The 12,312-nt window shown below is 36.0% G+C and overlaps 1 protein-coding gene across 1 annotated transcript in view; it reads left to right on the forward strand.

The window, feature by feature from the left end:
* Positions 1 to 12,312, forward strand: part of LOC140139064 (neuronal acetylcholine receptor subunit alpha-3-like) — a 38,822-nt gene continuing 26,510 nt past the window's right edge. The window contains exon 1 of the mRNA XM_072160848.1: positions 1 to 119. Within this exon, the coding sequence (XP_072016949.1) occupies positions 1 to 119 (119 nt within the window). The remainder of the gene's footprint in view (positions 120 to 12,312) is intronic.

A 12,312-nucleotide genomic window follows, 5' to 3' on the forward strand; every position in this document is an offset into this window, starting at 1 on the left:
ATGGTTCAGGAGTGGGTTGATGAATTTTTAAGATGGAATCCCGAAAACTATGAAGGCATTCAGCATTTGATGGTACCTACCAAAACGATATGGATTCCGGATATTACATTATATGAAAAGTAAGTGGTAGATATATAAATAACAATTTGCCCAACACTATAATTGCACCTCGATTCATATTCATATTTTTTATTTCCATAAAAATCAAAGACATTACATAAAAAATAATATATAAACACGGTACATATGGAGGAAAAGGCTGGAAGACCAAGAAGGTCTGAAAGTTAGCCTTTCCCTGAAATCAAATGAAATTAACAAAATAAATCAACATCACATAACATAACCAAAAGACAAGGGAAGGGGGGGGGTGCTCACGGAAAAGATTAAATTATTGTCGTCGTAAACGCTTAAACCACCACACTCCTCCATGTAATTACTCGACTAGCCATTAGATGCGCTTTTTAAACGAAATAAAATGTGACCTTACATTACTCGTGGTTAGAGTAGACCGTGCGACTTCCAGGGTCATGAGTGCTTTTGATGTCCATCTACTGATTTGGGATATTTTTGGAAGAAATTATGGGCATGAAAATTCCTACACATGTTAGAATGGTTTTTACCTATATTTTCCATTGAGTTACTGAAAATCGGGGACTTTCAAGGTTGGATCGATTATTGTGACGTTACTCTGGGAATGTTTATTATGATAATATTGCCTTGAGTGACCCAAAAACCTTAGAAAATTAGACACCAAAATCATTATCATAATTATTATGCTCTAGAAATTTGTACATAGAAATTCATAAATGATTGTAGCAATCTTGACGTCCATACTGGATTTTAAAGTGAACACACTAACCAGTTGAATTATGATTTCCTTAGGTGAAATTTCCATTTCTTTAAGTGACCCAAAAAACAAACTGCAAATGGCCACAAAAATCAAAATAATTTCACCAATAGAACACTCACCCTATATTAGCAACACAAACTAGGAGCTATTTTTATGGATTGAGGAGAACTTTCTGTTTTTTTGTGTGTGAAAACGCGCTTATTTTACGATGTCATAGTAACGACATAATATGCTACTTATTCTGGTATTACTGGGTACCAAATAAGATGGGTATAGTACGAACAAAATATGCCTAGGGTTATAATCCAGTTGAAAATGCCATTATTAAATTTGTCTTAGTGACTAGCTTCACCGTTTCGGTGACCGAGAACAACTGAGATTTACTGCATAAAAAAGTTCTTAAGCCGAGGGTCGACGACCGATTTAAAACAGCTTATATTTAAATTAAATATTTATTTTAATCTAAAATGACTTGATATCTGTTACACTTCTCCCGGCAATTTCGATGTTGACCCAAATTTAATATTGGAGACGGTCAGTTGAATCGGGTTTCAAGTACACTTCACTAACGACACCGACTTTTTAAGTACTTTAGAGGCGTATTCGTAGCCTGTTATAATGACTTAGTATATATAAATAATGAACAAAATATATTATGCTCCAGCAAATAAAGGATTCAAAAATTTACTTCTGGAGATTTCTGCATTCCTTGTATAAAGGGACTGTGTCCTCCCAGAAATGTATTGCTTAAAAGTAGTAAAGGAATTTAGTCAAGGAATCATAGTTTAAACACGAATTTTGCAGAAAAACGCTACAAACAAACAAACAAACAAATAAATAAACAAAAAACAAACCAAAGCACAATAATAATATTTGTTTTTTGAACACACGAAATGTACCTATATAGGGGCCCTCCCCTAACCCCTTCATTACACTATTCGTGTTAAAAAAAAAACCTGAAGAAGATGGTTAATTCATTACGTTACACCCTACTCAAGCGAACTTCACCTTTTCACTTCTCTACTCAAGTATTAAACAAGTGTCCTGGCAAGTTCCAATAATTTTAGTCTAGAAACAATTTGGTACAATCTGGTGGCTCAGCGCCCCTATAAAAAATCCTGGATCCGACCCTGTTTATTTCAAGGTAAAGCTAAGCTGTTCAGCTTTTAGTTAGTTTGTTATGTTGAAATTTGATGATAGATTGCATTTGAGAGGAAATCATCCAAAATTCATTCTTTGTCACATAGGCGTAATACCCATTATAACAAAGTACCGATACTTGGTGGCTGAAGCATTAAATATTTATGGGTTGCGAGCAGATTAAATATGTAAATTATATTATATGATTATGTGATTTTTAAAAGGTAGGAGGGACATCAATTCTAGGTGGGGAGGGCGTGTTCCCTTCATCCACCCGCTTCCGCTACCACTGTAAAGTAGAAAAAACCCAGCAGGATAATATTATTAGTGGAAATTACTTTGATTTTACACCAAACTTTACGTGCGTGTAGGTTTCAAACAACACAACGAATTTTAGCATCTGCTACTTGACTTTAAATTGCTATACACTGGGGCAAGAACATCTACAAGAAAACATTGTGAACAGGCACTTTTTACAAAGAATATTATTGTACGTACTAGTTTTAAAACAGCGTAACATGAATGTGATTAAAATAGCACCGTTTAGCTATAACATCTGGAAGTTGAGTTAATCTGACTTACGATGAGATAAGAACACCTTCTCTCACTTGTCATGTGTTTGATTGCACTCTAATTTATTGCTAATTTATTGATAAGTGAAAATGATTTACATTTTTGGTCAGTCTTTAACAATTTATAAATTGAACGAAGGTTGTTTTCAATAGATGGTATACGCTTAAACTAAGCGGAAGTGATCGCATTGATAAATTGAAAGCGACCGCTTTTTTTATACCTTATTTCAAATTATTACCAACACGTATCGGTACGAACTTGCCTATTATCAAATTATATTACAAATATATTTTGTTTCTAATTTGTACTTTGTCTACGTGATATGAACACAAGTTAATGAATACGTGCAGTTTGTATCAATTTAAATCGTTGACACCATATCCAGATATAATTAGAAATAATATTTTGACATGTCAACAATATGAGAGGACTAATATACTTATTATAGAAAAACAAAAATGTTTTAATTACTGAAACATTAACGTGTGATAATGAATGCTAAATTATTGAAACTCTAATTTTTATAGTCATCAGCAAAAAGATACAATATTGCATTCTGAGAACTGTTTTTATTCACAATATAACTAAATCAATTTGTTACTTCATTGCAATTATTGTAATTGTAGTTTTAGTCGCTGGTTCGAAAATTGTGTTTCCTTTTCTCCTTCTTGAAAAACCGAGCGCGAGTTTACGCTTGTTAAGCCTTTTATAACGCAAGCCTGAACTATGCTTCCACTTTATTATGATGTGGGCAATTGGGTAAATAATTCACACCTGAGGGGCAAGTGTTGATTTTAATCTTTAATGCATATGGCGCTTAGCACAGCAGAGTTATTATTGATTTTTTTCTTGGGAATAAATAACTTATACTTATATAATACATCTAATGATCCAAGAAAATTTATGCGGTTACATCTGAAACAGATGCAACTACCCAGCTAGCCAAAATACGTTTTTATAACGTTTAAAACCCGTTTCACTTTGGTTTGGAAAACGTTTCAATATTGCGTTTTAAAAACGGAAAAGTGTGGAGTTTTGAATACGCTTTAGTAACGTTTTCATGTAACGTTAAAAAAACGCCATTATAACGTTAAAAAAACACATCAGTTTGGTTACGAATACGTTTCAATATTTACGTTTTAAAAACGTAAAATGTGGCGTTTTGCAAGCGTTTTAGTAACGTTTTAAAAATGCCAATATAACGTTAAAAAATTGTATCGAAAAACAGTTGAACAATAATTCTTTACTACTTTACTACTGCAGCAAACGATGCGACGTTATGGTTACATCCGTACATGATCCGTATAATGTTTTGTGATTGGAGTCCAGACGTAAACTCTGTAGTAAAACATGAAGCCGTGTGTTGTTATACACCAGCCAAGGCCGATAAACTTACACCATTAGCTAACGTATGACCCCAACAGCTCCATGTTCCTATAGGCCATTGTTAAGTTACTTCTTACTGGCTCCAGGCTGCAACATCAAACATGTATATGTCTACCCCGGGTGTCTACCTGTTTGGATTATGATAAAAGTCTAAAATATACTTTAACTTACCCGAAAATGTCACTTTTTGGGGAAATATTACAGTATCCGATTGCAACAGTTATAAAGTCAGCTCTGAGTCATGAGAGTGTAATTCAGAAACAAAACGGCAAAAAACCTACAACGATATATTCCAAAAGAACATTTGGTCCCCGAACTTGGTCAAAGATTTACAACACCGAAAGGCTGATAGGCCTATAATAATCCTGCAGCAGAGCGACGAGTTGATTTGAAATATAAATACATGTAATAATATAACTGTCAGGCTGTCCAGTGCGATATGAAAGAAGAACATGTTTGTAAACCACTATACCGGTTGCTATAGGCCTACTTGAGTTCAAACCCGGAGTTCAAATACCACTTTCAAATCGCAGACCCTATTCAGGGTCAAGTTCGTATAGTCTCATTCCCAGTAGGCCTACGCGAATTGCCTGCATACCGTGTTATCACTTTGCAGCCAAAGCAGAGCTACGAGGTTGCAAAGATAATTGAAACGCTTGCAAAAACAATAAATTTACGATCTTTCATAATTACAAACGGCAAGACAACGGTTTAGATGTTCATTGATCTCTATTTTTGCAGGTCAGTACAATGAATGTAGAAGGCCCATGTTTTCCTATATCAGAAAAGTGTTGAAGACACATTTCATCGAAATATTTGCACAACATTTAATAGATACTTTTTGAGGAATAACTTTCAATTCTATATTTTGACAATTGACTTAATGATGATGTTGATGATGATGGTGTTGATGATAATAATGATGATGATGATGATGATGATGATGATGATGATGATGTTGATGATGATGAATGGCAACATACGATTAATATAATAATGACAAAATAAATGCCTAAGTTACGAAAATATTTGGTTGTAATAAAACGTTATATGAACGCTTGTTTTGTTAGCATTTTGCACACGTTATTATTTAGTTATTAATACGTTTTGGTGTAAACAATCATCAATCAAGAAACCAACTGTTACGCGGTAGCGTTTCTAAAACGGTTTTATAACGTTTTACAAAAACGAAACCAAACTAAAACCAATTTGAAACGTTTTGAAAACGTTTTGTGTTTACTGGGTAGTCCAGTTGCAACATGTGTTGGTTTCGAAGGTGTTGAATTTTGTTGTGATTGAGGTTTAGAACTAAAATCAGATCTTGATATAACAGAAAAACTATGGCGGCAAAGAATGTACCTGCTTCAAAAGATTTAAGACTCCCTCAAGGTCATACATGGGTCAAAAGTATTTAGCTATAGTCCGTATACATTCCTCGAGGCAGTAAAGTACTATCAAACTAATGTATGCAGGAATATATTATGCTAGACAACAATTATACCATAAAACATATCAACTTTACTGGCTCGAGGAAGGTATACCGACTATAGTCAAATAGGTTCAGAAACAGTATAGTTTAGTGTACCTGCGACGTATTGTTATCGGGATATAAGCAAAACAAATCCGAGGTCGCATTTACCGCTCCACCTAACAGATACTCAGATGTTAACCACAATAGTCTCAAAGTATTGCAAAAACGATTCAAAAGAAGAATAGTTGGCACCATTTAGGATATAAAGTTATATATAGGTAGCCCTATATATAGGTGGAATCTTCCACAGCCCGGGCCCAGTCGCAGCTTACTAGAACTGCGACTGCAGCAGCAGATATAGGCCTTGTCATCAGCGCACCTAAGACAGAATATATGGCTGCAAATGTGTAACGCGCAACGAGTACTTGAATTCTATGGTATATACCATCAACCATGTCACAGACCTCAAGTACTTGGGTTCCAAGATGGGCTCTAGTGTTGGATAGCTAAACAAGAAGAAAAGCACTAGCCTGGGCAGCTTTCGCGACACTGGAACGCCTTAGGAGAAGCCTATCCCTGCCAATGGAAACAAAAATCACAACTTGTGTTACTGTCTTTCTGTACGAGTGTCAGTCATGGGTAATCACCAAGGACAAGGAAAACAAGATCAGTGCCTTTGCCACATCTTGCTACAGAATCTTGTTAAACATCTAGAGTGTGGATCGGATTCCGAATGAAACCATCTACAATCTGACCAACACCACTCCACTGGTTGCCAGAGTCAAGATTCATCAACTCAAATTTCTCGGCCATATACTGCGTCTTGAAGACGACGAGCCTGTGAAAGAATACGCCATTTATATTCCACCACATGCAGTGGCGTACCGTGGGGGAGGAGGGGGGCTGAAGAAAATTCAATTTTGCCGCCCCTTCCTCAACAGTCCGAAAAGGTTGACCCATTTTTTTTCTTCGGTCGTTTGAAAAAGTGAAGAGCAAATTTTTATATGCTTTATCAAATTTTCCGCCCTTTTTTATTTACTAATTCTTTCTGCCGCCCCTGTTTTTGCCGCCCCTTCTTCTTCCGCCGCCCCTTCATTTTTGCCGCCCTCTGCTTTTACCCCGGGGGGCTGGCGCCCCCAAAGCCCCCAAAGCTCCCCCCCAAATACTCGCATGACATGGGAGGAGGGAAAAGGGACGGCCGCGCACACTGTACTTTAAAGAAAAGAAGACTTTATTTCAAACTCTGATGGTGACCCGCAGGTCAAATTGCTAGAATTTGCTTACAGTATGTCCAGCACCTCCTGGCAAATACTGAAGGGATGCTGTAGCCAAACAAATTTGTTTCGCTTGCCCAAGATCACAATAGTTGGATAAAGCTTGTAGTCGCCTGCTTCGCAGCCGACTGATGATGATGAGGTAGCATCGCAATATAGGTCAAGATCATTATGGTTCAGTGGGTATTTTGGTCAAATTATGTTAAAAACACACACACATATTCCCCTGGTAATAATGAGTTTGAAAGAGAATAGCTTGGCATTGGGAATAGTTCTCGAATTATTAGCAAAACGCTCAAATGTCATATCCTTTCGCCCATTTTTCTATGTACCAATACATCATCGATTATTTATATGAATTCAATTCATTATATCAAAAATCCTACAATCAGAAACCATTTAATTTGTGTATGGCAATCGGAGCTGCTTTTTTTTAGGTATTGACCCCTGAGGAGCCAAAAACGCGACCCTTTTTACAGTTTCACTTATAACTCGAGAATTGTCTCTGATAGGCCAAACCATGATATTTTTTATGATCAGAAAAATACTTTTGCGTAGTTTTAAATACTTAATGAACTACTTTGAAACTTGGCAACCAGTATGGCATCAACTCTTTTTTGAAGATGGGCAACGTGATTGTATTATATACAAAAACTGGATTATTTCCGACAGATACTTTCTTGTAATATCTGATTATTGCATACGTTTCTTTTGCGGGTCAACATGCATTGTGTAAAAGGTTAGAGCTTTTTTTCGTTCCAAGAACCCTGCTGATACCCCAGTGTAGTATGCAAAGCATTGCGCTTCAGACCATAGCATTATGGGGAATACGTTTTCCGATTACACTACTGCGTCTTATTCACACTTCAAGAAATATGCTGAAGTACATAACAACAAAATTGGCAATACTTGGTCTTAATCTAACCCAGCGCAGGCCCTCTGGTGTAAGTAAGTAATATCCATAGTTAAATTAAGAGCATATATTGTAAGTCAATCCCTTATATGATAAAAGGACGCGTCAGATACAATTTTTGTTGTCATGATTGAAGTTAACCTTTCTAATGATTTGACATACAAAAATGTGGATACATACGAAGAGATTAAAACGATGTTACTGCTTTGGATAAAGGTCGGTTTACCTGATGGCCCATGTATCTTTGTCTTGCCGCGTTTACGAGTGTCATCATTTTACCACATGTAATAAGTTGACCAAGGCTCTGGCCAAAGGAAATAACATTTTAATGGGTTAAATATAAGATACCTCCTTTTATTACATTAGGGCTGAATTATGCCAATTCATTATTCAAACCTGGGGTTATTTTTCTTCACCTATTTACGGCATATGTAGTAACATTTAAAGAAATGGATTGTCACTTGCCGTTGGTGAATGCAATGCAATATTGGGTGATGCAAGGAAGTCAGATATCTTGCTTCATTACACCCTCAGGTATTGGTTCTTCACCTCACAAGGTATCTAGCACGAAATATAAAACCAATTTGAAATGACCCGTAAATGATTTGACATAGCCTCAAGAATTGTAACAGAAACCCGGTGTTAGCTAATTGTCATGAGAGTAAAACACTTCACGCCTCACCACTGACACGCCTAAAATTGAAACTCAGTAAAAATGAAGATACTCTTCAGATGCATCATGATGTTTTTTTAGTTGCAAGTATCGCAATGGGTCATTTGCACAAGTGAAGTGGCTGAATTATAATGCATAAACGATGAAGTCTAGCAACTATTATGTTAAAGAGCATTTCGTGATCCACAGTTTCATCCCCCACTTTTCTCAAAAAAAAGTTGAGATTTTTATACCACTGGAAACCTTTGGTTACATCATGGAAGAAAGAGATGAGAAGGAACCACAACGACTTCGATCGGCCAAGTTTTAATCCGCTTATCTATTGACGCATGAAAAGAAAAGCTATCAATGGTACTTACTTTCATGTATGATCCATTTACCGCGATCGATGCTTGGCAAAATCATTACTGGAAACATTTTATAACAAACCCATCCACGAACAAACAAACGCTACCCAGAAGTAAGATTATGGAATTTCACTGATGCTCTGAACATGTATAGTAGCTTTGTTTTGGGATCTACAGTCAAACTGTTTTCTTGATCGTGTTGGGTAGCAAATGTCCTATAAAACATCGAAAAGGTAATCAAAATCGGCCGTTTTTTTGCTGAGTTTCATCTTTAGCAAATAAGGTAAGATTTTGGTGACTTTTTCGATGAAAAATAGATGTAAAATGTTCTTAAATAATGCACAATGTTCCGGTTGAGTCCGGTACATAAAACCTGTTTAATTTAATAGTTTATATGGGTATAATCGTAACTAGCTAACTCGTTTCAGTGCCAAAGACTGCCAACTCTGAGAAAAAAGTCATCAAAGTTCGGAAAAATTGGGCAAAATGGAAGAAAAGATGTAGGCCATCAATGACCGATGATCACGTCACCAAAGAAAATCCTATAGGGTGCTTGCACGGAAGGTCATTAGTTCAAATCATCCTTCACACACGCTCCAGAAGACATGCAAATACATGGAATACAATACCAATCACCTATTTAACGCGGGGTATTGATCAAAGTAAATCCTCATGAATAACAATGTCAACTAAATGTCGGTAAAGGGAGTGGACAAAGTGAATGCGTTCGTTGTGGTTCCTTCTTATCTCTTTCTTCCATGGTTACATAATGTATGTACCAAATATTTCTTGCAGATTAATTCGTTTAGCAAAAATATCATGACATTTGAATTGCGTTCTGGTACACGAGAACGAAATTACAACACATTGTTTATGCAGCTGTGTAATACACATAATCATGCATAACTCGCAAACGCAAATTCGGAATCAACTGAAAATTTGCGACACAAATAGTCCTCTATTAATAACGATTTAGAAAGAGAATAGTTTGGCATTGCTATTGGGAATAGTTCTCGAGCTTAAAATTATCAAATGCCATATCCTTTCGTCCAATGCCCTATGTACCAAGACATCACCGATGATGCAAATTATTCTTTATGTAAATGCTGAAGTACATAACAACAACAAAATTGGCATCTGGTGTATGTAAGTAATATCCACAGCTATTTTAAGAGCTTATATTATAATTCAAACCCTAACATGGTAAAAGGATGCATCGTATTCTTGCTTACGTTACAATTTTCTTTATCATTGCTGAAGTAAACTTTTCCAATGATTTGACATACAAAAAGGTGGATACACACGAAAATATTAAAACCAAGTTTCTGTTTTTGTCAAAGTCCAGTTTACCTGATGACACATGCTTGTCAAAAGAAACAAATCTTTCTCTTATGGCGTTTACGAGTGACATATTTTTACCAGATGAAATAAGCCGACTAAGGTCAACAGGATATGGCATGTTAATGTTTTAAATATAAGATATGTCCTTTTGGCACATTTTTATTGTACCAATTTGTAAGTCAGACCCGGGGTTATTTTTCTTCACCTTATGTAGTATCATTTAAAGAACTGGATTGTCACTTGCCGTTGGTGAATGCAATGCAATATTGGGTGATGCAAGGAAGTCAGATCTCTTGCTTCATTACACCCTCAGGTATTGGTTCTTCACCTCACAAGGTATCTAGCACGAAATATAAAACCAATTTGAAATGACCCGTAAATGATTTGACATAGCCTCAAGAATTGTAACAGAAACCCGGTGTTAGCTAATTGTCATGAGAGTAAAACACTTCACACTTCACCACTAACACGCCTAAAATTGAAACTCAGTAAAAAATGAAGATACTCTTCAGATGCATTTGTGATGTTTTTGTAGTTGCAAGTACCGCAATGGGTCATTTGTACAAACATGTGGCTAAATTATAAAATGCAAACACGATATAGCTCACCTCTAAAGTCTAGCAATTATTATTTCAACAGAGCATTTCGTGATCCACAGCCTCATCCCCAACGTTTCTCAAATAACGTTGAGATTTGTATCGCACTGGAAACCTCTGGTTACATAATGTTTTAGGTAACAAATATTTCTTGCAGATTAATTCGTTTAGCATAAATATCATGAAATTTTAATTGCGTTCTGGTACACCAGAATGAAATAACAACACGTCTATGGAGCTGTATAATACATATAATCATACATAACTCACAAACGCAAATTAGAAATCAATTGACATTTTGAGAATAAGCTTTTTTCGAGAAAATCTACGGAAACATGTCATAAAAAGAGGATGCTAGGATCATGGAATACTACTTTAACATTTCTCATCACGGTGTAAAACTGAGAAAGGAAATGCTATTGCAGATTTCCAACAACAACAAAGAGAAGATTTACCCTCGTCCTAGCTACTGGACCATGTTTTGTAACACGGACTACGAAGGGGGGGGGTTACAACCTCTACGTTTTCATTATAACCGCCAGGTATATGATACCAATGTATGGTTATGAGCCTTCTGTATACAGTGATACCAATGTATGGTTATGGGCCTTCTCTATACAGTTATACCAATGTATGGTTATGAGCCTTCTGTATTCAGTGATACCAATGTATGGTTATGGGTCTCCTGTATCCGGTGATACTAAAATAAGTACAAATGGTCCCCATCTATATCGCTATGACGTCACAATTTATGTAATCCCATCAGAAAATTATGGCGATGTAAAAGATTATGGGCAACATTGCTTTTCGGCAATATAGTTTCGCCAAATCTCCTAAATATAAAACAGGAAATGAACATTTCAACTCAAGTAAAAAACTCGAAATTTCTTGCAATATTTTTTTACTTGAGACCCTATAGTAGGTCTCATTCCACACCCTCTATAGTCATTTTGATGGTCGGTAAGAAACTGGGTAAAATAATTTAAATGAGCGCAAAGGGTTGATCTAAGTTTAAGGTGTTTGGGCGTAAACGTGGGTGTTTGTTTTATGTCTAATGAAAAACCTTACGTATGACGAGGGTTAGTATTTTTTTCTTCGCTGATCTCGGTATTGATCCTTTTTACATTTGAACCTGATCATTTATTGGTATATAACCTAATTATGTGAAATTGACTGTAATCAAGACGTGGCCTTCTTAAAGCAGTCGAATTGTTTGCCGGGTATTGGTGTTCTCGTAGTGTTTTTATAAGGTGTTATTTATTCTTTAGTTACGTCATACTAACGATTCTATATTATCAAAAACATATCAATAACGTACATGAGAGGTTAGAAAACCGAGCCAAGACTCAGCGGAGATGGGACGTTAAAGTTGCGCTCCTCGGATTACACATTGCCAATTTACTTATCATCTGTGTTATATTAAACGGCCTTAAACTGGACCGACGACTAAATGATTATATATTAGAGGATAAGAAACCTAATCCAATTTGTACTAATTGCTTTGAGAGCAAATTGTTACCATTTTTGAAATATGCTAGGATAGCTACTTGTTTACATTCAGACAACCATGCAGCACGGTTGCTTAACAAAACGTGTGCTGAATAACTAAAGAAATTAAAAAATGTATATGAAGACCTGAGCGCAAGAATACTGTAAGTCCACTTTTGACGAAATTGAATTACAGGTGGTTTTGAAGTTATTGGATGAAGAAAACAATTTTTGTAAACATGTGGCCCCCGCAAGGGTCA

This window comes from Amphiura filiformis, chromosome 2, assembly GCF_039555335.1.
Source record: "Amphiura filiformis chromosome 2, Afil_fr2py, whole genome shotgun sequence".
Classification (NCBI taxonomy): domain Eukaryota; kingdom Metazoa; phylum Echinodermata; class Ophiuroidea; order Amphilepidida; family Amphiuridae; genus Amphiura; species Amphiura filiformis.